This window comes from Hyperoodon ampullatus (assembly GCF_949752795.1).
Source record: "Hyperoodon ampullatus genome assembly, chromosome: 2".
NCBI classification, from domain to species: domain Eukaryota; kingdom Metazoa; phylum Chordata; class Mammalia; order Artiodactyla; family Ziphiidae; genus Hyperoodon; species Hyperoodon ampullatus.
Genome location: NC_136915.1, coordinates 84,510,466 through 84,536,477, shown reverse-complemented (window position 1 = coordinate 84,536,477; position 26,012 = coordinate 84,510,466). Strand labels below are relative to the sequence as shown.

Here is a 26,012-nt window from a genome sequence, read left to right as displayed (position 1 = left end):
GGCACAAAGGTAAACAAACTCTTTACTTCCTATTTATACTAATTTTGACAAAATATATCTAGAGGCATAAAGAAAATAATAGTATTGTACATAATTAAAGGACAAGGGCAATGAGAAAACAAACAATAGTGTAAAGACAAGGTTAAACATTCAACAAGTCATATTTAAGCAAAATGGTTAACGTCTTACCTCAACCTGGAAAGTTATAATTAATGATTAGGCTGTAGAAGCCTTTACAAAAGGTTATAAACTACTTGAAATCTAAAATACTTAACTGATTAAGATAAAGACTCTGAAGTGGAGTGTTTTCAGTAAGTCTAGGATATAAACATTTCCTTACGAGGTCAGAAATCCCCTTCTTTTTCTGATCTTCTCTTCCATCTGGATATATCACTTGGTCTCGAAGTGTTCCAAGGGTCATATAAGGTCTCTGATAGTAACAGAGCAAAAATCATTAGAAGTGATTTAAAAAAAAATAAGTTAAAAGATCTTGAAATCAAAGATTATAAAATAACTCAAACAAGGTCTTACCTGGGGAACATAAAATAACTTTCCTCTCTCGGGTTTAGTTAGACGTCCTCCAAAAAGAGGCCATAACTATAAAAGCAAAGGAGGAGGGGGAAGAAGAGCTGTAAATTCCACAATGTGGTAGATTATATGGCAAAATAAGACTACAAAACCTTGAGGCCAATTTTTACTTACTTCACCAAGAACACGGAAAAGTGAACTCTTTCCACAGCCATTTGGACCACAAATTAGAACGTTGGCCCCAGATCGAACCTGAAAGGAAATGAGTCTATGAATTAATTAAATAGAATATACACTCAATGAACATTTCCGTAGAGTCAAATAGCTCTTTGCTAATGATAAGCTTTCTATTATGTCTATAAATGTGATATTAGGTAGAAGCAGTGGAGGGTATGGATGAAGAGACCTTTTATTTTTGTTTACTTTCAATTTTTACTCAGTCACTTTTTTTCCCACTTAAATAACACTATTGAATGATATCAACTTAATCTCAATCAGAATACAAAGATCTAAAGCTTGAATTCTTGAAAACAGTAATTATGTATGTAAACACAGTCTTGTTTTAAAAAATAGAATTGTACTATATATACTGCTCTACAACTTGTTATTATTTAACAGTATATCAGGTGCTGAATAGACTCATCCTGCCTAGTTGGGGAGGTCTGCAAAGAACTATAATGTTTTATTTTGCTTTGCCTTTGAGGTTTTTAAAATGTACTTTAAAAAAAATCTAGTTATATATTGTTTACAAGAAATATACCATAATAAAACGGCTCAGGAAAGGTATAAATAAAGACTTGTACAAAATTTATGATCAGATGTAAACAAAATGAATTTCATGGAAGGGATCAAGATGGTGGAATAGAAGGACATGCCCTCCCTCTTGCAAGAGCACCAGAATCACAACTAACTGCTGAACAATCATCAACAGGAAAACACTGGAACTCACCAAAAAAGATACCCCACATCCAAAGGCAAAGGTGGAGCCGCAATGTGACGGTAGGAGGGGAACAATCACAATGAAATCAAATCCCATAGCCACTGGGAGAACACAAACTGGAGAACAATTATACCACAGAAGTCCACCCTCTGGAGTGAAGATTCTGAGTCCCACGTCAGGATTCCCAACCTAGGGGTCTGGCAACGGGAGGAAGAATTCCCAGAGAATCAGCCTTTGAAGGCTAGCAGGATTTGATTGCAGTACCTCAACAGGACTGGGGGAAACAGTGACTCCACTCTTGGAGGGCACACACAAAGTAGTGTGCACATCAGGACCCAGGGGGAAGGAACAGTGACTTCACAGGAGACTGAACCACACCTACCTGCCAGTGTGGGAGGGTCCCCTGCAGAGGCGGGGGGTGGGGTGGTGGCTGTGGCTCACCCTGGGAACAAGGACACTGGCAGCAGAAGTTCTGGGAAGTAATTCTTGGCATGAGCACTCCCAGAGTCACCATTAGCCCCACCAAAGAGCTGGGTAGGCTCCAGTATTGGGTCACCTCAGGCCAAACAACCAACAGGGAGGGAACTCAGCCCCACACATCAGCAGACAAGTGGATTAAAGTTTTACTGAGTTCTGCCCACCAGAGCAACACCCAGACTAGCTACCACCAGTCCCTCCCAACAGGAAGCTTACACAAGACTCTTAGATAGCCTCATCCACCAGAGGGCAGACAGCAGAAACAAGAAGAACTACAGTCCTGCAGCCTGTGGAACGAAAAACCACATTCACAGAAAGAAAGACAAAATGAAAAGGCAGAGTACTATGTACCAGATGAAGGAACAAGATAAAACCCCAGAAAAACAACTAAATGAAGTGGAGATAGGCAACCTTCCAGAAAAAGAATTCAGAATAATGATAGTGAAGATGATCCAGGACCTCGGAAAAAGAACGGAGGAGTCAAAGATTGAGAAGATGCAAGAAATGTTTAACAAAGACCTAGAAGAATTAAAGAACAAACACCCAGAAGATTTAAGAACAAACAAACAGAGATGAACAACACAATAACTGAAATGAAAAGTACACTAGAAGGAATCAATAGCAGAGTAACTGAGGCAGAAGAACAGATAAGTGACCTGGAAGAAATGGTGGAATTCACTGCAGTGGAACAGAATATGGAAGAAAGAATGGTGGGGTTCACTGCTGTGGAACAGAACAAAGAAAACAGAATGAACAGAAATGAAGACAGACTGAGAAACCTCTGGGACAACATTAAACGCATGAACATTTGCATTACAGGGGTCCCAAGAAGAAGAAGAGAGAGAGAAAGGACCCGAGAAAATATCTGAAGACATTAGAGTCTAAAACTTTCCTTAACATGGGTAAGAAAATAGCCACCCAAGTCCAGGAAGTGCAGAGAGTCCCACACAGGATAAACCCAAGGAGAAACACACCAAGACACACAGTAATCAAACTGGCAAAAATTAAAGACAAAGAAAAATTATTAAAAGCAACAAGGGAAAAATGAAAAATACAAGAGAACTCCCATAAGGTTAACAGCTGATTTCTCAGCAGAAACTCTACAAGCCGAAAGGGAGTGGCATGATATATCTAAAGTACAACTAAGATTACTTCCCTGGCAAGGATCTCATTCAGATTGAGTGGAGAAATCAAAAACAGACAAGCAAAAGCTAAGAGAATTCAGCACCACCAAACCAGCTCTACAACAAATGCTAAAGGAACTTCTCTAGGTGGGAAACATAAGAGAAAAAAAGGACATACAAAAGCAAACCCAAAACAATTAAGAAAATGGTAATAGGAACATCCATATTGATAATTACCTTAAATGTGAATGGATTAAATGCTCCAACCAAAAGACACAGGATCGCTGAATGGATACAAAAACAAGACCCATAAATATGCTGTCTACAAGAGACCCACTTCAGACCTAGGGACACAAGCAGACTGAAAGTGACGAGATGGAAAAAGATATTCCATGCAAATGGAAATCAAAAGAAAGCTGGAATAGCAACACTCATATCAGATAAAAGAGACTTTAAAATAAAGAATGTTACATGAGACAAGGAAGGACACTACATAATGATCAAGGGATCAATCCAAGAAGAAGATATAACAATTATAAATATTTATGCACCAACACAGGAGCACCTCAATACATAAGGTAATTGCTAACAGCTATAAAAGAGGAAATCAATGGTAACACAACAATAGAGGGGGACTTTAACACCTCACTTACACCAATGGACAGATAATCCAGACAGAAAATTAACACGGAAGCACAAGCTTTAAATGACACAACAGACCAGACAGATATAATTGATATTTATAGGACATTCCATCCCCAAACAGCAGATTACACTTTCTTTTCAAGTAGATATGGAACATTCTCCAGGATAGATCACACCTTGGGTCACAAATCAAACCTCAGTAAGTTAAGAACACTGAAATCATAGCAAGCATCTTTTTCGACCACAACACTATGAGATTCGAAATCAATTACAGGGAAAAAAACGTAAAAAACACAAACACATGGAGGCTAAACAATACATTAATAAATAACCAAGAGATCACTGAAGAAATCACAGAGGAAATCTAAACATACCTAGAGACAAATGACACCGAAAACACAATGACCCAAAACCTATGGGATGCAGCAAAAGCAGTTCTAAGAGGGAAGTTTAGAGCAACACAATCCTACCTCAAGAAACAAGAAAAATCTCAAATAAGCAATCTAAGCTTACACCTAAAGGAACTAGAGACAGAAGAACAAACAAAACCAAAGTTAGTAGAAGGAAACAAACCATAAAGATCAGAGCAGAAATAAATGCAATGGAAACAAAGAAAACAATAGCAAAGATCAATAAAACTAAAAGCTAGTTCTCTGAGAAGATAAACAGGATTGATAAACCTTTAGCCAGACTCATCAAGAAAAAGAGGGAGAGGCCTCAAATCAATAAAATTAGAAACAAAAAAGAAGTCACAATGGACACCACAGAAATACAAAGCATCATAAGAGACTACTATAAGCAACTCTATGCCAATAAAATGGACAACCTGGAAGAAATGGACAAATTCTTAGAAAAGCATAACCTTCCAAGACTGAACCAGGAACATATAGAAAATATAAACAGACCAATCACAAGTAATGAAATTGAAACTGTGATTAAAAATCTTCCAACAGGGCTTCCCTGGCAGCGCAGTGGTTGAGAGCCCGCCTGCCGAGGCAGGGGACATGGGTTTGTGCCCTGGTCCAGGAAGATCCCACATGCCGCGGAGCGGCTGGGCCCATGAGCCATGGCCGCTGAGCCTGCGCGTCTGGAGCCTGTGCTCCGCAACAGGAGAGGCCACGACAGTGAGAGGCCCGTGTACTGCAAAAAAAAAAAAAAAAAAAAAAAAAAATCTCCCAACAAACAAAAATCCAGGACCAAATGGCTTCACAGGTGAATTCTATCAAACATTTAGAGGAGAGCTAACATCTATCCTTCTCAAACTCTTCCAAAATATAGCAGAGGGAGGAACACTCCCAAACTCATTCTACAAGGCCACCATCACCCTGATACCCAAACCAGACAAAGATACTACAAAAAAAGAAAATTACAGACTGATGAACACAGATGCAAAAATCCTCAACAAAATACTAACAAACAGAATCCAGCAACACATTAAAAGGCTCATACACAATGATCAAGTGGGATTTATCCCAGGGATGCAAGGATTCTTCAATATACGCAAATCAATGCAATACACCATATTAACAAATTGAAGAAAAAAACCATATGATCATCTCAATAGATGCAGAAAAAGCTTTGGACAAAATTCAACACCCATTTACAATAAAAACTCTCCAGAAAGTGGGCATATTGGGAACCTACCTTAACATAATAAAGGCCATATATAACAAACCCACAGCAAACATCATTCTCAAAGGTGAAAAACTGAAAGCATTTCCTCTAAGATCAGGAACAAGACAAGGATGTCCACTCTCACCACTTTTATCCAACATAGTTTTGGAAGTCCTAGCCACGGCAATCAGAGAAGAAAAAGAAATAAAAGGAATACAAATTGGAAAAGAAGAAGTAAAACTGTCACTGTTTGCAGATCATATGATACTATACATAGAGAATCCTAAAGATGCCACCAGAAAACTACTAGAGCTGATCAATGAATTTGGTAAAGTTGCAAGATACAAAATTAATGCACAGAAATCTCTTGCATTCCTATACACTAACAATGAAAGATCAGAAAGAGAAATTAGGAAACAATCTTATTTACCACTGCAATGAAAAGAAAAAAATACCTAGGAATCAACCTACCTAAGGAGGTGAAAGACCTGTACTCAGAAAACTATAAGACACTGATGAAAGAAATCAAAGATGACACAAACAGATGGAGAGATATACCATGTTCATGGATTGGAAGAATCAATACTGTGAAAATGACTATACTACCCAAAGCAGTCTACAGATTCAATGCAATCTCTACCTAATTACCAATGGCAATTTTTACAGAACTACAACAAAAAAAATCTTAAAATTTGTATAGAGACACAAAAGACCCTGAATAGCCAAAGCTAGCTTGAGGGGAAAAAAACAGAGCTGGAGGAAGCACACTCCCTGACTTCAGACTATATCACAAAGCTACAGTAATCAAGACAATATGGTAGGGGCTTCCCTGGTGGCACAGTGGTTAAGAATCTGCCTGCCAATGCAAGGGACATGGGTTTGAGTCTGGCCCAGGAAGATCCCACATACCGCGGAGCTACTAAGCCCATGCACCACAACTACTGAGCCTAAGCTCTAGAGCCCGCAAGCCACAACTACTGAGCCCACGTGCCACAACTACCGAAACCTGTGCGCCTAGAGCCCGTGCTCTGCAACAAGAGAAGCCACGACAATGAGAAGCCCACACACCATAACGAAGAGTAGCCCTGGCTCACCACAACTAGAGAAAGCCCGCGCACAGCAATGGAGACCCAACACAGCCAAAAATAAAAAAATAAAATAAAATAAAGAGAATATGTTATTAGCACAGAAAGAGAATATAGATCAGTGAAACAGGATAGAAAGCCCAGAGATAAACCCATGCACCTATGGTCAACTAATCGATGACAAAGGAGGCAAGGATATATAATAGAGAAAAGACAGCCTCTTCAATAAGTGGTGCTGGGAAAACTGGACAGCTACATGTAAAAGAATGAAATTAGAACACTCCCTAACACCATATACAAAAAATAAACTCAAAATGGATTAAAGACCTAAATTTAAGACCAGACACTATAAAACTGTTAGAGAAAAACACAGGAAGAAGACTCTTGAAATAAATCACAGCAAGATCTTTTTTTATCCACCTCCTAGAGTAATGGAAATAAAAACAAAAATCAAGAAATGGGACCTAATAAACTTCAAAGCTTTTGCACAGCAAAGGAAACTATAAACAAGACAAAAAGACAACCCGCAGAATGGGATAAAATATTTGCAAATGAATCAATGGACAAAGGATTAATCTCCAAACTATATAAACAGCTCATGCAGCTCAGTATTAAAAAGAACAAACAACCCAATCCAAAAATGGGCAGAAGACCTAAATAGACATTTCTCCAAAGAAGACATACAGATGGCCAAGAGGCACATGAAAAGCTGCTCAACATTACTAATTATTTGAGAAATGCAAATCAAAACTACAATGAGGTATCACCTCACACCAGTTAGAATGGGCATCATTAGAAAATCCACAAACAACAAATGCTGGAGAGGGTGTGCAGAAAAGGGAACCTTCTCGCACTGTTGGTGGGAATGTAAATGGATACAGCCACTATAGAGAACAGCATGGAGGGTCCTTAAGAAATTAAAAATAGAATTACCATATGACCCAGCAATCCCACTACTGGGCAGATAGCCAGAGAAAACCATAGTTCAAAAAGACACATGCACCCCAATGCTCATTGCAGCACTACTTACAATAGTAAGGTCATGGAAGCAACCTAACTGCCCATGAACAGGCGAATGGATAAAGAAGATGTGGTACATATATACAATGGAATATTATTCAGCCAGAAAAAGGAACAAAATTGGGTCATTTGTCGAGACGTGGATGGACCTGGAGACTGTCATACAGAGTGAAGTAAGTCAGAAAGAGAAAAACAAGTATCGTATATTAACGCATATATGTGGAATCTAGAAAAATGGTGCAGATGAACTGGTTCGCATGGCAGAAATAGAGACACAGATGAAGAGAACAAATGTATGGAAACCAAGGTGAGGGAAGCGGAGGTGGGGGTCAAGGGTGGGGGGCAGGGTGGTGGTGGTATGAAATGGGAGATTGGGATTGACATATATATACCAATATGTATAAAAGATATAACTAATAAGAACCTGCTGTATAAAAATAAAAGAAAATTTAAAATAAATAAATAAACAAACAAACAATATATCACAGATATTCTTCAGTATATTCAGATTCTCCCCATTCCTCTCTTAATGCCTGCAGTGTATTCCATAGTAAGGATGTATCATAACTTATTTAAAATACTCTCCTTTTGTTAAATATTTAGGTCATCTGCATTTTGCTTGCTCTTTTAATAATACTGCAATGAAGCTCTGAGAGAGCAAATTGATGCACTAGTGAGAAATACTTCTACAGATTAGATTCTTAGAAATTATGTATCAAAGTACATATGTATTATAAATATTTATAAGTGCCACCAAATTGCTCTGAAACAACGTAAAGTTAAATGAAAAATATCAAGAGTGGTTGATTTCTAAGCTTATGGTCTTATCTGAGTTAATCAACCTGGTGATGAATCAAAAAACCTGAGTCATAATTGTAGCTCACACAGCAATGTATCACAGCAGGAAAAGACAACAGAGAGATATGAGTTACCCTGGCTGTGGAACCTGCCTTTTTAAACTGTTGAGCCTTAGGTTCCTATTTTTTAATTCAATGAATATGTATTGAATACTCAGTGTCTGGCTCTGTTCGAGGCAATGCAGGTACATTAGTGATTAAAAGAAACCAAAGAAACCCAAAGAACAACAAAAAAACACATCAAAATCCTTACCCTTACCAGTATACATTCTAGTGGGAGAAATATACAATAAGGAACATGCATAATAAATAAGTAAATTAAACAGTAGTTAGAAAATTAGTGCTACAGGGAAAAAATAGATAAAGGTAAAAAAAAACTGTGGGGGGGGGGTTGCATTTTTAAGGTGGTCAGGCCAGGCCTCACTGATAATGACAACTGGGCAAAGCTGTGAAAGAAAGAGTAAACCAGAAGTTTATTTGGAGGGACTGTTGCAGTCCCAACCCTACCCACAAAAAGTAGCTACAAAGGCTGAGGCAGGAATGTACCTGTCCTATTCAAAAACCAGAAAGGATTCTGCTGAAGAAGAATGAGCAGGAGGGAAGAGTAGTAGGAAATGAGCTCAGAGAGGTCAGAGGTGGTGGTAGGGTAATGGCAGGTAAACACTATAGGGTGCTGTAAGCCACTGAAAGAACTTTTTCTGATGGAATGCAGAGCCTTCTGCGTTATTCACAATAGTCAAAAGTGGAAGCAACCCAAGTGGATAAATGAACAAACAAAATGTGGCATATACATACAATGGAATATTATTATTCAGCCTTAAAAGGAATGAAATTCTGATACATGCCACAACATGAATGAATCTGAAGACATGATGCTAAGTGAGATATGCCAGATACAAAAGGACAAATATTATGATTCCATTCACATGAGGTACCCAGAATAGGGAAATTCAGTGAGACAGAAAGTAGAACAGAGGTTACCAGGGACTAAGGGGGGGGCGGGGAGAAACGAGTTACTGTTTAATGGGTACAGAGTTTCTCTTTGCTGTGATGAAAAAGTTCTGAAGATAGTGGTGATGGTTGCACAACACACTAAATGTACTTAATGCCACTGAACTGTATACTTCCAAATAGTTAAAATGGTAAATTTTATGTTGTGTATTAGAGAATGAGCTATTCTGAATGACTTTTCCAGGTATTTGTCTTTTTTTCTGAGAAATTATTTTAAAGAGTTATTTTGATGGACTTCTTCTAAATACATATTTCTTTTTCCTATAAAGTTGAATACAGTGAATATTCCTAGTAATACATTATATATAATTGTACTCTACTATAAAAGTGTTTCCCCTAGGAGCACCTTAAAGTTCAGAGAACAATTAATTAAATGGTTCCCTATCACTCTGATTTATTTAGGTAATGTTAGCCATATGTACTGTTTTCTGCACCTAACTGCTTTTTGTGGTTTTCACTGATACCCAATACCCCTCCACATTATTTGGTGCAACATGCCAGGAAACCTAAAAAACAAGTTTGTAATGATGTGTATAAATAATAACTAGAGTTACTGAAATCCTTAGGTAGTCTTCTATGCACAAATGTCTTAGACTCAGCATTCACTTTTCTTTACTCCGTGGCTTTTGATAATGTTGGACAAAACTTCCAATTATGACAACAGCTATGGTAAGCCAGTGATAATTTTTCCAAATTAAAGATTTGTGAAAACATGTATTTTTTTTCTGGGTTGAATTAAGACTAAAAGCCAAGGGTAACTTTCACTGAAAACCAGTTATTAAGTTCTTAATAACACTCTATTTTTAAATTTTTTAAATATAAATTTATTTTATTTATTTATTTTTGGCTGCATTGGGCCTTCATTGCTGCACACGGGCTTTCTTTGGTTGTGGTGAGTGGGGGCTACTCTTTGCTGCGGTGTGCTTCTCATTGTGGTGGCTTCTCCTGTTGCAGAGCATGGGCCTAGGGCACAGGCTTCAGAAGCTGTGGAGCACGGGCTTAGCTGCTCCGCGGCATGTGGGATCTTCCCAGACCAGGGCTGGAACCAGTGTCCCCTGCACTGGCAGGCGGGTTCTTAACCACTGTGCTACCAGGGAAGTCCCAATAACACTCTATTATTGAGGATCCTGGATTGCTTTACTGGGGCAATGAATGCTTTGAACCATCATATCTTTACCAATAAAAATATTCCCCCAGAAATATCACTTCTTGATAAATCCTACTTCCTATGAATTTACTATAATAAAACATCAAAATATTCTACACATAAATATGACTTAAAGAGTGATTACATGAAAGTATGCTGTTTACGAAGATTAACTTAGGCTTCGTTAAACATTAAAATATGCTCGCTTACTGAAAAGGTAAAAATTTTAGTAAGTTACAAAGTACTATTTTAATGCCCACATTATAACATACAAGTAGTTATTTCTTAGGGTTTCTCCAGTCTATATAAATATGCCATTGCTGAGGGAGTTTATAAAGGAATAAGATATAAAATCTCCTATCTCAAAGAAGCTTACATTATTTGATTATTAGGTAACCCAAAAGGCAAACTGATCATAAAGTAGGACACATTTATTTGTGATGGCCAAGTCTCAGTTTTATCATGCCTCTTTGCAGGAGAAAGGACTCTTTATTTTCAAGTAAGCCAGATGGATAGAAAACAATCAGATGTTACAAAGAAGTGATGGATGTTTGTTGAATTAAAAAAACAAAACAAAACAATGTTAAAAAATGATAGACAAAATAAATGAGAAAAAGCCAAGTCTAACTTAGAACATCCTAAGTCAGAAAGAGACAGAAGAGGAATTTATAACAGTGGACCAAAAGTACAGAAGTCAAAGAAACTGCTCCAAGTGGAGGAGAAAACAATACAAGAATCACAGAATAGACAACAGTGATATAGAACATGGTCACAGAGTAAAAAAACTTAAACAAGCAGGGGTGTAACTGATAACTAAAATAAGACTTTCCAAAATGAAACCAAAATAAGAGCAAAAAAGTTAGGTCCTTTCTGAGACTAAAAGAGTGAAGTTATCAGGACTGGCCAGAAGTATACTAAAATTCAAACATAAAGGCTTTAAAGGGAAGGGCGGCTTTGGACTAAAATAAAAGGGACAGCATTAGTGTGGTAACACTATGACAAAGTGAGCATATCACAGACCATAATCATGATCTATTTATTCCATGTGGCTGTACATACATATCACAAATCTCTCCTCACTAGGCTCAAGCAATGTGTGCATCTGTATTGTTGGCGTATTCTATGTCTGTGTAAAGACACAAGTGAGGGAAAGTAGGAGAAAGGGCTAAGAGGATTCTTCAATGGAGAAATCTCATGGCCCTTTTTACTCTTGGGTAGTGACAATAAAGGGGCTACTGGAAATCTATCAAAGGTGGAGTTTTGAGCTCTGTTTTATTCCTGAAATCAAGCCCTGTAGGTGGCCACCTACTTTGCCAAGGGAGCAAAGCAGCACCTAGAGCTGTAGCTCTGACTGCAGCACCTGGAGCTAAATGAGAAAACACTTCTGTAATACTTGTGCCATTAAATATTTACCAACTATATTCACATTTTCTGTACTTCCCTTTTTGTTTCCTGGCTTCAAAATAAACATGACAATATATAATATTCATTGTTGAATAAGTCCAAAGTACTTTGCATAACCAACACTTTTCATTATTACAGTTCCTTAAAAAGAAAGTAGAGATGTACATAATAAATATACATGACTAAGAGTAGAAAAACTGAAGACTTACCTATAACACTTTGAAAACAAATCCAATAATTATACTCCTTATTTTATAAACTATCAGACAACATTCCTTCAAAAACAGCAGTTGAAAAGAATCTCCATATACAACATAAATTACAGAGGACCATAAACATAAGCATGTAGAGAATTCTAGAGTTGTGCTGTCCAATACAATAGCCACTAGTCACATGGCTATTTAAGGTCAAATTCATTAAAATTAAGTAAAATCTAAAATTCAGTTCCTCAACTGTACTAGCCATATTTCAAGAATACAATATCCGGGCTTCCCTGGTGGCGCAGTGGTTGAGAGTCTGCCTGCCGATGCAGGGGAAACGGGTTCGTGCCCCGGTCTGGGAAGATCCCACATGCCGCGGAGCGGCTGGGCCCGTGAGCCATGGCCACTGAGCCTGCGCGTCCGGAGCCTGTGCTCCGCAACGGGAGAGGCCACAACAGTGAGAGGCCCACATACCGCAAAAAGAAAAAAAAAAAAAGAATACAATATCCACATGTGGCTACTATACTGGACAATGCAGATATAGAACATTTCCATCATGGCAGAAAGTTCTATTGGGCAGTGTTATTCTAGAGTAATGGTATCTGGAACTGGAGAGACAGCCCACATGATAGACATCTGTTACTAATCTTCAAGATTTTCAGATGTGGACTATTCGTAAAGTCACAATAGGCACATAACCTAAATAGTAACCCTTAAGTCTGCAAGAGTCTTATAAAATCATACAATAACAATAATTCTCATCTTTTGCTTTTTCTTTTTAATTTGGCCTGCCATATTCCCATTTGGTTGACAGACTATATTGATCAGCATCACGATTCACTTGGCTCGAGATGTTATGTGTCTTGGGTGAGTGGCAATCTGCAGCGCCATTGTGCTGCCCTTACACTGTTTTCATCAGTAATATGAAAGTCTATGTTTTGTTTTTATAGGTACAGATCCTCCTATACCATCAAAATACTACCAAATGGTAAATTATTTTAATTTAAAGAGACTAATGTTATATTTGCATGTTTAAATATTCATCTTACATCAGAGATTCCAATTATCTATATCTTCTATGGCTTTCTTCAGATGGACTTTATTTGCAAAAGATTTTTGATAGTAGTATTTGAAACTTTAAAGTCCTGTCAAATAAGAAAAATAAATTTCTATTTCAAAGACTTTTTATATTTTTCTTCCAGTTTTATTGAGATATCATTGACATGCAACACTATCTAAGTTTAAAGTGTACAGCATAAGGATTTGACTTCCATACACCATGAAATGATTATCACAGTAAGTTCAGTGAACATCCATCATCTCATACAGATACAAAATTAAAGAAATAGAAAAAAAATTTGTGTGTGTGATGAGAACTCCTAGGGTTTACTCTCTTAACAACTTTTCTATATAACATACAGCAGTGTTTTTATATTGATCATGTTGTACATTACATCCCTGGTACTTATTTATCTTATAACTGGAAATTTACAGTACCTTATGACTACCTTAATCAAAGGCAGTCCTCCTTTATAAAGGCTTACTTTTTAAAGCAATTTTGTGGGTTCAGAAACTAAGTGAAGCTTTAAAATTATGTTAAATATTCAGACAACAGTTCTTCATTTCATGTTTTGAAGATGATTTAAGCTTTTATATAACCATGTAAAAACTTACTTCAAAATTAAGGTCTCGAATCAAGATATCTCCATTTGGCGTTGCTAAAGGAACATGATCAAATCTATAGAGGAAATTAATAAAAAGAGAATAATTTTACATTAAACACTAAGCAGATGTAGCTGTAAGAGAAAGGCTACTGTGTAGTTTAACAGATGTTTATGGTGCTAAAGAACCCTTTTCTGTACGTACTTTATAATGTTATCTGCATTGATGATTTCTCCAACACCAGGTATCAAGGGAATGCCTTGTGCTCCTTCAATACATTAAATGGAAAAATCAGTATTAAAACATCATGTCATGTCAGCAAAAACTTATAATATGTGACCTAGTGCATTCATATTTACCTTTTTCCTGTTGTGAGACCATGGTGCGTTCATATTTGCCCTGATTTAAATCCTTTAGTACTTGCATTAATTCTGTAATCCGAGCAGTAAAGCTGAAGAAAAAAAGAAGTCATAATCAAAACTCCAAAGGCTATATCTTTAATTTTTATTATTTATTTATTTGAATATAACTGACATATAACATTAAGTTCATATTTTTTACTTTATACAAATCTAACTGAAGTTTCTAAACTTATCATTTAGTTTAAATAAGATAACTTAAAAGACATCTCATCAACATGAAGTATTAGTGACAGTACACGTTTTATTATTATGCTTCAATAGGAGAGCAGGAACATGCAGCTAAGAAAAGAGGTCTCATAGGATCCCATCTCAACAGATACTTCATTAATAGGCAAATCAAGAAGGCTCTCTGCCACTAGAATTTTAAGGAATTTTCTAGTAAATACTATAAAAGGACTAATGCTAGTGCATTCCTTAGGTCCAGGAAGTGTGGACCCTGAGTTCCTGCTGGAGTGAGTTATAAAGCCTTGGATAAAGTTGGCTTTTCTCTCTGAGGACATCATTTATTTTAAGTATGCCAAATGCACACTACTTCCCTGCAAACATGAAAGAATTTGAAGGATTCCTCTCTTTCCTCCTCTGAAGAGGGAAAACGATGAAGTGTTCTTAATATTAGAGAGAAATCACTGTGGTGATAGAAATCAAAACTAACGACAAGAAGTTGAGGAGTAGAAGAATGATATGATGGTCGAAGAGAAAGCAGTCTAACCAGAGAAGCAAACAGGATCATTCTGTGAATAACAAGCAGAAACTTCCTAAAGGAACAGAAGCATCCCATATGCTAGGAACTGTAAAGGCATGAGAAAGTTATTAACAAGTAGGAAGAATGTCAGCATTCTCAAGAGAGAGACTCCTCATAGTAGTTTATAACTTCTTCTATCTTGCCATGAAGACCTTAACTGCCAAAGGAGTAAAGAAGGAACAGAGGAAATAGGCAGACTAATCACGGGCCTGGGAAAGATCCAAAGACATCTAATTTCTTCAGATGACCTGAAACTTACAGTGCTTTTTTTTTACATTATAGTTTTTTTGACACCATACCAAGCCCTTTATATTAGACCCTGAAATTTTGAAATATTTAACTCCATTTGATGGTTTAAGAACAATTTTACTAGACACCCTGACCATATTTACAACTGGACCTACAGCTACCATAAGGTAACTTTTCATTTTTTTCATTAAAATCAACTTCATCCTTGTTTATCTTTTGCTGAGTTGCCAGGTATCAAAGAACTAAGGAAAAAAAAAGTATGGTAGGGGACAAAAAAGTTCAAACGAGAAAATTCTATTCACTAACTTAATTTTCTATGAATCAAGGAAAGACTGCCACAATTCGACATTTCCCAGCTTACTGAATACCAATGTCCACGGAACAGACAGCTTGAGAACAACTAACCTAGTTTAAGGCTCCAAACAGCTATCTTAAGGAAACATGAAAAGTTCACTATCAAAGAAAAATCTTCCTAATTTTCTATCAAAACCAGCTTGCAAGAGCAAGAAATACGGGGCTTCACTGCCCCTTATCTCAACCTCAACTGGGCACAATCATTAAGGATAACATATTTGAAAAGAATTATTCTCTGCAATTGCTCATTATTACTAATCTTACTTACCCAGCCAATCTTGTCATTTCACGGCCAGCCAAAACTATTCGACCCAGAGCTTGAGACATTCGCAAAAGCATTCTTCCACTTTGGTAGTAATCCTGACATAGAAATAAATATTAGTTTTCACTTATATTTCTAAGATTAAAACTAGCTTTTCTTTATTGTTATATTTAAAATTTCAATTGAGTATGACTACTACTATCACTTTACCTCCAGAAGTTCTGCATGTGAGCTTTTGAGATGTCGAGGATGAGACAAATCTAGGAAAGGACGACTGACAACTACGTAACCAACCACAGTGGCGAAATCTGAAACAAAACAGTTAAGACTTAAAAACATCAACAATACTTCACTTTTCCCACAAATTCCATTCCACTATCTCTTTTAAAGCATACTTACATTTGGCAATTATGCTATCAATGAAGCCCATAGAAAACCGAAACAAAATGAAATTATGTAGGTGCTCCACCTGGCAGAAAGCAAAAACAAAAAATATATATACTTTCTGTATATTAAAAAAATGAATCTACCATGAGGACAAAAGAAACTAAGTAACTTTTGTATTCAACAAATATTAACTGAGTGCCTGTGATCTCTGATTACATTATACATCACATTTCATTGAGCACAATGCTGATCACAGAACAGGTGCCAAACAAACACTTCATGAAACCATCTTTATGCAAACAGAACGGAAACTACTTAAAGAATATTAATGTGGTGTCCGTGCATGTAACAGTACAATGATACTGTATTCATAATATTGTCAGATACATACATGTTAAAATTGATCAATAATCAAAAGAAAAAGAACAGAAAGATGAGCTAATTTAGGTGAAACACCAGCTGTCTGGAAATAGCACTCAATGCTTTGTCTTAGTTGGAAACCTCTGGTCTGTGCTTTCTCTAAGAATTATATTACACTCAATTTGAACCAAGCGCTAATGATGCTGCACAGCCCGAGTCTGTAGCTTTAATCTCAGCATGCATTATCTCAAAATTACAAGTCTAAAAATATATTTTATTCTGCATTTTTAATGTTCTTGACTTTTCTATCTATCATATTACTTAAGGCCCTGCATGATCTGGCACTGGTTTCTATCTTAAACCTCATCTGCTTCTACTTTGCTCTTTCTCACTGAGCTCCAGAAATATTGGTTCCTCAAACATGCTTCTGCCTTAAGGCTTTCCTCCTGCTGTTCCCTCTGCCAGGATTATTGTCTTCCTAGATATTTATATTCTGTGACTAACTCCCTTACTTCATATGGGTTTCTGATAAAATGCCACCTCTTCAAGAAAGACCTTCTTGCCATCCCCTACCTAAAATAGCTAGGCAACAGCCCCCATCATACTCTACCACTTTATTCCATTTTATTTTGGGTCACAAAATTCACTACAACCTAAAATCATATATTGTAAAATATCCAGTTGTTTACTTGTTTATTGTCTCCCCCACTAAAACGTGGATTTCCTGAGTACAGGGTAGCTTGCTCTTAATATCTTCTGTAAAAGAACAATGGCTGGAACATGTATTCAATGAATGACAGATGTTACATACTGAGCTCAATGCTGGAGATACAACAATGAATAAAGCAGACAAGGTCCCTGAGCTCTTGGAATTCACATACTAATGAAAGAGACAAACTAGTAAACAAACAAGATAATTATAAATCACAATGTACGCTTTTAAGGAAACAGATCATTAAAATGGGAAAATAACTGGTGGAGGCCATCAGAGAAGACAAGGCCTCAAAAAGGTGTTAACTTTTGGGCTGAAATGTAAAGGATAAGCATGGGCAAGCCATGTGAAGAGCGAACTAGTTAACAGCAGTCCCCTAGAACATTACCTTAAATGCATTTTATCAGTGAATACTATCAAAGTTCAGTCATGTTAAATATAAAAAAGGCAAAAATTCAATTTCTGAAATAATTTAAAATAACTTCTTTAACCTTTAAAAATCACCTCAAATATGTATTTAATTTCAAAGACTTCCACTAAAATGTAAGCTCCTTAAAGGGAGGATGTAGCCCATCACACACACCACTGTTACCACACTAATCACCTGGACAAGCACAGACACCTAGATGGTGCTCCATATCTTTTGAATGAATAATCAATAAAATTAATTAAATTCAAATTTTCCAAGTGGCAAGTAAATAAAAACCAAGGTATAGTTTTCATAAGAAACAACATTTATATTCTAAATCAAGGGTCAGCAAACTATGGCCCACAGTTCAAATCCAGCCTGTCACTTATTTTTGTAAATCAAGTTTTATTAGAACATAGCCACATCCATTCATTTACATATAGAATATGGTTACTCTTGAGTGGCAGAGTTGAACAGTTGCAGCAGAGACCATATGGCCTGAAAAGCCTAAACTATACATGTATTATCTTGCCCATTACAGAAAATGTTTGCTGAACTGTGCTCACAGTATTTCCATGAATGCTATAGGAACAAATTCTTTCTGTAATAATCACTAAATTTATCACTAAATAAGACTCCTAAGTAACGCTTTAAAAGTACAGACAATTATGTTAATAAAACCTACCCATTTTTATAGTTGGACAGCTTAATACATTGATTTGATAGTTTTTAGGAAAACACAGTATAAAAATTCTTCATAGTTAGTTATTTAAAAAATAAATATTTTAAAGATTAAAGGTATATGTATGTATCTTGGCAAAGGCCCCCAATTTTTTTTCCATAAACACATGAACCTCCAACATGTTATCTTACCAGTTTTCGGAAGACTGAGTGGATTGTCTGCTTTTCTCTTTTATTTCCATTGTAAAAGGCAATTTCTTCACTATTAAAGAAAATAATTTAGCAATTAATTTTAATGTTACCTAATCCTGAAAAATAACTGAAATACCATATTTAATGACTGAATATTTGTATATAACTGGACATTTTGTGACTATGAGCTTACTGGGTACATCTCAAGCCACTATTTGTACCTAGCTCAACTGATCAGAGCACAGGAATACACACCTGACTGGATCACAGACTGCACTACTGACATATGTTGCATATGCCACATATAGCCTGGCTGGAAAAGATGTGCTGGGTTAATTCTCAGAAATGTGAATAAAGAAATAAGAAATATAATAAGAAATAAGAAGTAAGAAGGAAATTGCCATGACATATAGGGAGGCAGGACTAGGGCAGCCATTACTACAAACTGAGTTCAGATCTAACCAGAAGGGAGAGGAGAAAACAACATTTAGAAAAAAAATAAGGTAGTGATGCCATGACATACAGCCTTTAAAAGACAGAACAGCAAACTAAGTCCTGCCCGCCTCACAGTGCCAGTTCCCAGGAGGCCTAGCTGAACAGTTGTTCTTATTCTTGGAACCCCAGCATAGCCTCGCAACTCCTCTTTCTTTGAGCTGATGTGAATGGGTACACAGGGGCCACAAGGATCTTAACTAGGAAAAAAGGGTCATTTTACGGATGAAGAAAGGTTAAATATAGTTAACTAAATTTGCAGAAGTCATGGAGCTGGCAAGTCAAATAGCTGAAATTATAACTCATATCTGACACTAAAGTCTAGTTTTCCACTCTATTCAGTATAATGTAAACTCTCCCAGCAAAGTACCTCTTACAGCAGAGGAAAGTAAAGATTTACATAGGCATCTAGAAGGCACAGTTAAAACAGCTCTTAATAAACACACAATATTTCTTTAAAGTCTCTTTTTTCCCTTAAAAATTTATGTGAGTTTTATATTCTAGTCCAAAATGTACCTGTATTTTTTTCCATCATAAAAACAAGGTAGCCCCTACCTCAACCCATTCAAGTAAAATTAACTTTCCATAAAGTTGCTTCGTGTTTGACCTGCCTTTCACAATTTCCTTTACACAATAATACAGGGCCCCAGGGTATCAGAATCCCAGTTTAACACAATTCTATATCTATAATTTCTTTTCTTACTTCCTTTTACTTCATCTGCACATTTAAGTCAGTGGAGAAAGATGAGGTGATAATTCTACTTCTCCTGAACGTTTTAGCCTAAACCTAAAACCTGAAAGAACAGAACATTCCAGAATACTGACAACTGCCTATCCAACATCTATTCTCTTCCATGTCCTTCTTCCTAAGAGAACCCCAATTTTCTTAAAGTTCTCTCTCCTTTTCTATGCATCCAAATGGTTGAGGAATGGCCTCAACCCCATCCACAGGGGAAGAGTTCCCAATGGTCTAAGCCAATCACTTTGCTGTAATTGCTTTAGTGATAATTCTGGCCAATGAGATGTGAAAGAAAGTCTGTTGTGAGGCTTCTGGCGAAGTTTCCTTGCTCTCTTAAAGAGACAGCAGAAATGGTCTGTTTTTGTTTCTGGACTTTTTGCAGGGGAGGAGGGCTGGTGAGATCTAAAACTGCTTTTGCCATCTTGTGATCACAAAAAGAACTAGCCAGAGGAAAAGGGTAACATACAGAGGAGGACAGAGCCAAGAGAAGACCCAGACACCCCATCATGCTGCGCCTGGTACTGCTCTATCTTTAAGAGTTTTTATGTGAAGTAGTAAATGTCTTTATTGTTGGAGCCACCTGAGTCAGGGTTTTCTGTTTCTTGCAATGGAAAGCATCCTAGCTGATACCATCTTTCATTCACTTGGCAGATCACCGCTCTACTCAACCTTCTATTCTTCTCTCTCCCTACAGCACAAAAACCCTATTTAGAATTGGTACTATTTTAGCAATCCAAGGAAATAAAGGAAGAGGGAACTGTTAAAAGAATAATTTCCTAAATAATTTTGTAATGCCAACACAGGGTAGTAAATAAATATTAGGACCCTCAAGATGACTTAAGGTTGACAGATCATCAATATGCGAGAAAATTTATTGAGCACTTGCTACATATTAAAAACAGTGCTGGAAGCTTTATATATATTTCATATTTAATCCTCATGACAACCCTATATTATCTACCTAGCATCAACAAGGAAAGTGAGGCTATAAATAACTTGCCAAAAGTCATATATAACTGGTAAGTGGAGAAGGTAGATTTTGAAACTAGTCAGGCTGGCTCCAACGCCCAATACTTCTTCCTTCTTTGGATTTTTAAACTGTCTGGAAAATAGGTAGAGACACATGCAGTGAGACTGAATTAACTCTGAGTATTCCAAATATAGTCTCAAACAAAAAACATTTGTGGATAAATTGAGACAAAATTTTCTTTGAAGAGGTAAATTTGAATTGAAATTGTTTTTTGACTTTGCTTAAAGTGAAATCAACAGAAAGTTAGTCAATAGAAGACATGAAGAGGTAAATCAGGGATACTAAACAGTTTAACAAGAAAAAGGGTTAGAAACGTAGAGGATTACTACTTTATAAAACTGATATCCTTCATAATGTATATTTTCAAAAGAAGTAAATACACACAGACATAATTTCAGTAACAGTGTTACTAGACTTTTTAGAGTCAGCTTACAGGACTTCAGTATCCATACAAAGGAATTTTTAGTACAGCCAAATACATTTAATACATTTGTACACACCTGTTTGTGATGAGCCGAGAATTAACATATCTATACTCTCCTTCAAGCTTTTGCTCAGTTATTGTCATCTTACCAATGGGTCTTCTAATTCGAGTTAGGAATAGCCCAGAAACAAGCAAGTAGGCCATCATGCTTGCTGGGCCCTGTTATTATTGGGAGAGAAAAATATACAAAGGTCAAGGATATAATAAATTCACTGAATGCAACACTCACAATTTATTATAATAAACTCCAGTTACTTTGAGAGAAATTACTCTTTTGACTAATTTTTTTCCCTTAATTGTTTCTTTTCTGAGAAATTACACACTGGGTCTTCTTTGTTTTTACTACTCATCTCCTCCTCCTCCCACCACTCTTTCCCCAGCTCTCCCAAATTTGCTCACTTAAAAACTCCTAACTGTAGTCCTCACTCTTTCTTTTACAGCACCTAAAACTCTTCTGATGGAACTCTTCTTGATACTCTCTTAATTCCACAATAACTCGCAAACCTCTTTTTTGCCTTCTCTTTGAATGTTAATACGCCCTGAGGTTTCCTCTTTCACTCGTTTCTCCCAAATTTATACCTCTAATCCCATCACTCTTAAGAATCCAAGATGTTATTTCCAAATACTTACTGTACATCTGAAGCTTACTACTCTGTAGAACCTCAAGCTCAATTCCCCCAAATGAGCTCAATCTGCCTTTCCCTTCTCCTGCGTCTTGCTTCTAGCTGCCGTACTTTCTAATGTGGTAAAGTACCTCATCACGCATTGACCCTTCTAAGAGAGAAGCTTCAAGCTTGCCTTTCCAAGCTCATCGAAAGTACTTCCCTCATTCCCATATATATATCCTATGTTCTGCCATACTGAAATAACTGTTTCCTGAACATGCCTTTCAATGAAGTTGTTCTTATGTCTGGCAAGCCTGACATGTCTAATGGAGGCCTACTCATCATCCTCAAAGCAGCGCAAATATCACCTCCAATTCTTCTGGACAATAAATACATTTCCACACTTCCATTACTGGACTTATCACTCTGCATTACAATTGTTTGAATATCTACCCTTTCACCAGATCATAATCCCTCTTCAGTAGGAACTGTGTCTTACTCATCTTTTTATTCAGACAGTGTGTATGGAATATAGTGTGTATTATTTTTAAATTCAATATGATTGATTCAATGCATTTCAACAATTACTAGAAGTATGGGCAAAAGAGTTAACTAAAACATAGTTTCCACCTAAGAAATACAAAATCAGAAAATAAGAACACATGGAGATATATTTAAATATAAATATAATACTTAAGTATTATAAACATGTAATAAGTACCATCAAAATATTACAATATACTGATAAGAGGCATTAAGCCTATTCACTTGTTTACAGTAAAAACAAGTTTTAAGAATGATTAAACCTGGCTTAGGGGATATCAAAAGGTTAGGAAGATAGACAAGAAAATTAAAATAAAAAACTGCTTTCCCCAATGTTCTGGAACGAACAAAAATCACTACATAAATTATTTATTAATCAACTACAGAAAGTATATACATACACATGTACATATATACATAAAACAACCACACTATCATATGATTGTTATAAATATATAACAATAATACTACATATTAAATGACTAAAGTTAGACTTCAACGAGAATACTCAGAATATAAAGGTCATTCTTACTAACACAAATGTCAGAGAGACACCTAATAAGGCTCATGGGATAGTCAACCATTTATATTATTATAAAATATTCTTGAAACTGTTATGGCCACTCTAAAAGTATTTAAACATTCAAATTTCATAGTAAAATAGCTGTCTCCAAATTTCTTTTTAGACATTACTTTGCAACAATAAATACATGTATGTTCAATGTTTAAGCAATTCTGGTTGTTAAAGCCACAAAAATTTTCCAGTGTCTGGCTTAAGCAAAATTAAAAAGCTAAATTAGAAAACTTTAAAAATCTCTAGTATGGTATTATTTTATAAACAGACTTTATTAGCTACACTTGTAAAAAATACATTCTTTGAGATACATAAAAATTCTTACAAACCATCCAGCTATTCACAGCCCAGTTCTGTAGCCATTTAAAAGACAGAATAAAAGTAAACTTACCTGAGCTCCTATTGCACTTGTTAACTTGAAGATATACAAAACTATGTCTAAAAATGGCTGTAAAATAAACATCAGAAGGTTCAGAATTAAAAAGAACTAGATTGCCTAGACTGATAGCCAATAAACATGTTAAATACAAAATGCTATTCAACATTTAACACATAATTGTCAACATGCAGAGTTCCCACTAGGTATAATGTACTGGAACAGTATGCAGCTCAATGAATACATAAAAGACACAGTTCTTACTCTCAAGAAACTCAAAATGGAGACAGCCTGACCAATGTCTACTGAACATCAACTGGGAAAAGTATTTACCACTTTCCATCAACTAAGGTAGCTCTACTGTGATAATTAGCCATTACTTACTTAGCAATTTCTCAATGTAGTATAAAGACACTAAATAAAATGACCTGAGTTTTAACCCCAAATCTACTAACAGCTTTTCTGGTTTCTATATATCTTCACCTGAAAAATGAGAGACTCTTTCTGCTCTTAACATTGTCTGATTCTATCACAACATCTATATGTTGAAATATGGTGAGTGAGCTTATGAATCTAACTTTCTGACCTAAAACTCAAGCTCCTAGAACTAAAATAATACATTAATGTACTGCTCCTCACACAGAGACAACTCAACTAACATACCAGAAGTTGTACATATTTTGAACTGTTTTTCAAGAAACCCAAACTGTGTTCATTTACTTTAAGTCCATAGCCACTCCTTTCTGACTATATTAGGATAGGTGGCTTGGTTTATTAATTGGCTTGTACTAAGATGAACCTTTTCTTTCTTGTCTTATGAGTTATCAAGAAGTTAGATATATTTAGACATATACTTAGATATATAAAATTCAAGTATGCTTAAGTTACTGACAAAAATAATGACTCAATTTAAGTCAGAGTTCAAACAATCAGATATTTTATAAGCTAAATATACTGTCAATTAATTTGATAATATTTTTCTTTACTGCAGCTGTGACAAGTCCTGAGCTATGGACTTACTCAAGTGCCAAGATGTAATAAAGAATACACAACAATGTCTACAGAATTACATGAAAAATATTATATACAGCACCTCCTCCCTACACACACACAGAGAACAAACTAAAATGTGGTGATGGGCGGAGGGAAAAAAGCAGCTGAATTACTGAACAACTTGCAGCTGTCTGAGTTTCTAGAGTCTGGATCAGTAAAGACTTAAAGAGAGCTAAATAAAGAACAAAGTTTGGCATGAAGTGAAAAGGTGTCCTAGCAGTGGGCCTATCAAGAGGGGTGAAGTTCTTATGGATACACATCGCTTTTCTTAGAACTGCCTATCCTCCTTCCATCCACATGGTTGAAATGGGAGCATTCCTATTCTTACAATGTGACCCAGCCCCTTGTAGTATATAGTGTTTTGTCTCAAAACTGGGTATTTGGATCAATTGTGGTCAGAGGCAAGATACTACAAATGGTCCAGTTTGAGACAAGCTCCGACCACAAACCAAGAGCAGTCATGTGGACTGGATGGGAAATGGGGCATCTAAGATGAAGAGTGGCGGGGGAAATGCTGGGCAGACAGTCTTATAGATGCCCTCTACATGTGCTAGCCAATGCAGGAGGTAACGGCAAAGAAGACGGCTTAATGAGAAGACCACAGCAAAAACTGTAAGGGTGGTGAGATAAGAAGAGGAAGTTAAGAGCTGACATAATCAGCAGGAAGAAAACTAGTTAAGGTCAGAGTCAAAAGCTTTGGCAATATTCTGGAAAGGGGGAAAAAACAGTAATTAGAAAAAACTGAAATGTACTAATATCTTGTGAAAATTTTTTGACTATTACTTAAATGATCTATTAGAGATACTGAAGCAGAGAATTGGGCAGGAATATGTCCTAGCCTAGGGTTATGAATGTGGAATTAAAAATAAATTGATCATGAATTTCTAACAACTGCCAGAAGTACACAGGTCAAGAGATAAAAATCCAAGTTTCTGTCGTTTTACTGAAATCAGCCTGCAAAGTTCTTATAAAACCTTTATAAGACACTAAATTCTCAGTTCTTGGCCAAAGCACCTCACACCAATAATATAAAAAATTAAGTAACTGTAGTTAAAACTATTATAACAACTCTATAATTTTCTTATAAAAGCATTAAATACTTACATGCTACTGTTATGTGCATCAAATCAATTCCATATAAATTTGCTTAGATTCAAAAATAAGCAAAGTAACAACAATAAAAATAGAAAAACTTACCTTACTAAGATTTGAATACAGATCAACTACACTGTTACAAAACTTTTCTACATCTTGTGTAAGCAGCTGGTCTGGATTGGCTATTCTGTTGTCCAGATTTCCCATTTTATAATATGTGAAAGTTCTAAAATAACAATAAGAAGAAGACTTTAAAACAAATGATTTTAAAAACAAAAAAATTCACATTATACTATGTAGTGCAAATTCATAGAAACAGAAAAATCTGGAGCTGGAAGAGGCCCTAAAGATTGTCCTAATTTATTTTAGAGATGCAGATGCAAGTCTGGAGAAGGATCACTGGCCAATTAATGGAAGAGCTAGGATTAGATTCCAAATAGCTGATGTCTTTCCCTATATGCTTCTAGGTCTAAGAGCAATCCTCTTGAAATACATATCAAATAAAAAAGAAAAACTTCTACATCTCAATATCATAAG

General features: G+C 36.1%; 1 protein-coding gene across 4 annotated transcripts in view; it reads right to left on the bottom strand.

Annotated features, from left to right (window-relative positions):
* The window catches only part of ABCD3 (ATP binding cassette subfamily D member 3), a gene marked incomplete at its 5' end in the record, with an annotated part of 81,961 nt that overhangs the window by 12,390 nt on the left and 43,559 nt on the right, over nt 1-26,012 (bottom strand). For 2 of the 4 annotated variants that reach the window (XM_079724943.1, XM_079724944.1), the window contains 13 exons: nt 341-430; nt 532-597; nt 703-780; nt 13,727-13,790; nt 13,919-13,991; nt 14,074-14,165; nt 15,750-15,841; nt 15,954-16,051; nt 16,143-16,212; nt 18,485-18,554; nt 21,246-21,388; nt 23,343-23,399; nt 25,578-25,701. In XM_079724943.1, the coding sequence (XP_079581069.1) occupies nt 341-430; nt 532-597; nt 703-780; nt 13,727-13,790; nt 13,919-13,991; nt 14,074-14,165; nt 15,750-15,841; nt 15,954-16,051; nt 16,143-16,212; nt 18,485-18,554; nt 21,246-21,388; nt 23,343-23,399; nt 25,578-25,701 (1,117 nt within the window). The remainder of the gene's footprint in view (nt 1-340; nt 431-531; nt 598-702; nt 781-13,726; nt 13,791-13,918; nt 13,992-14,073; nt 14,166-15,749; nt 15,842-15,953; nt 16,052-16,142; nt 16,213-18,484; nt 18,555-21,245; nt 21,389-23,342; nt 23,400-25,577; nt 25,702-26,012) is intronic. The other 2 variants (XM_079724942.1, XM_079724945.1) reach the window with 2 other exon arrangements.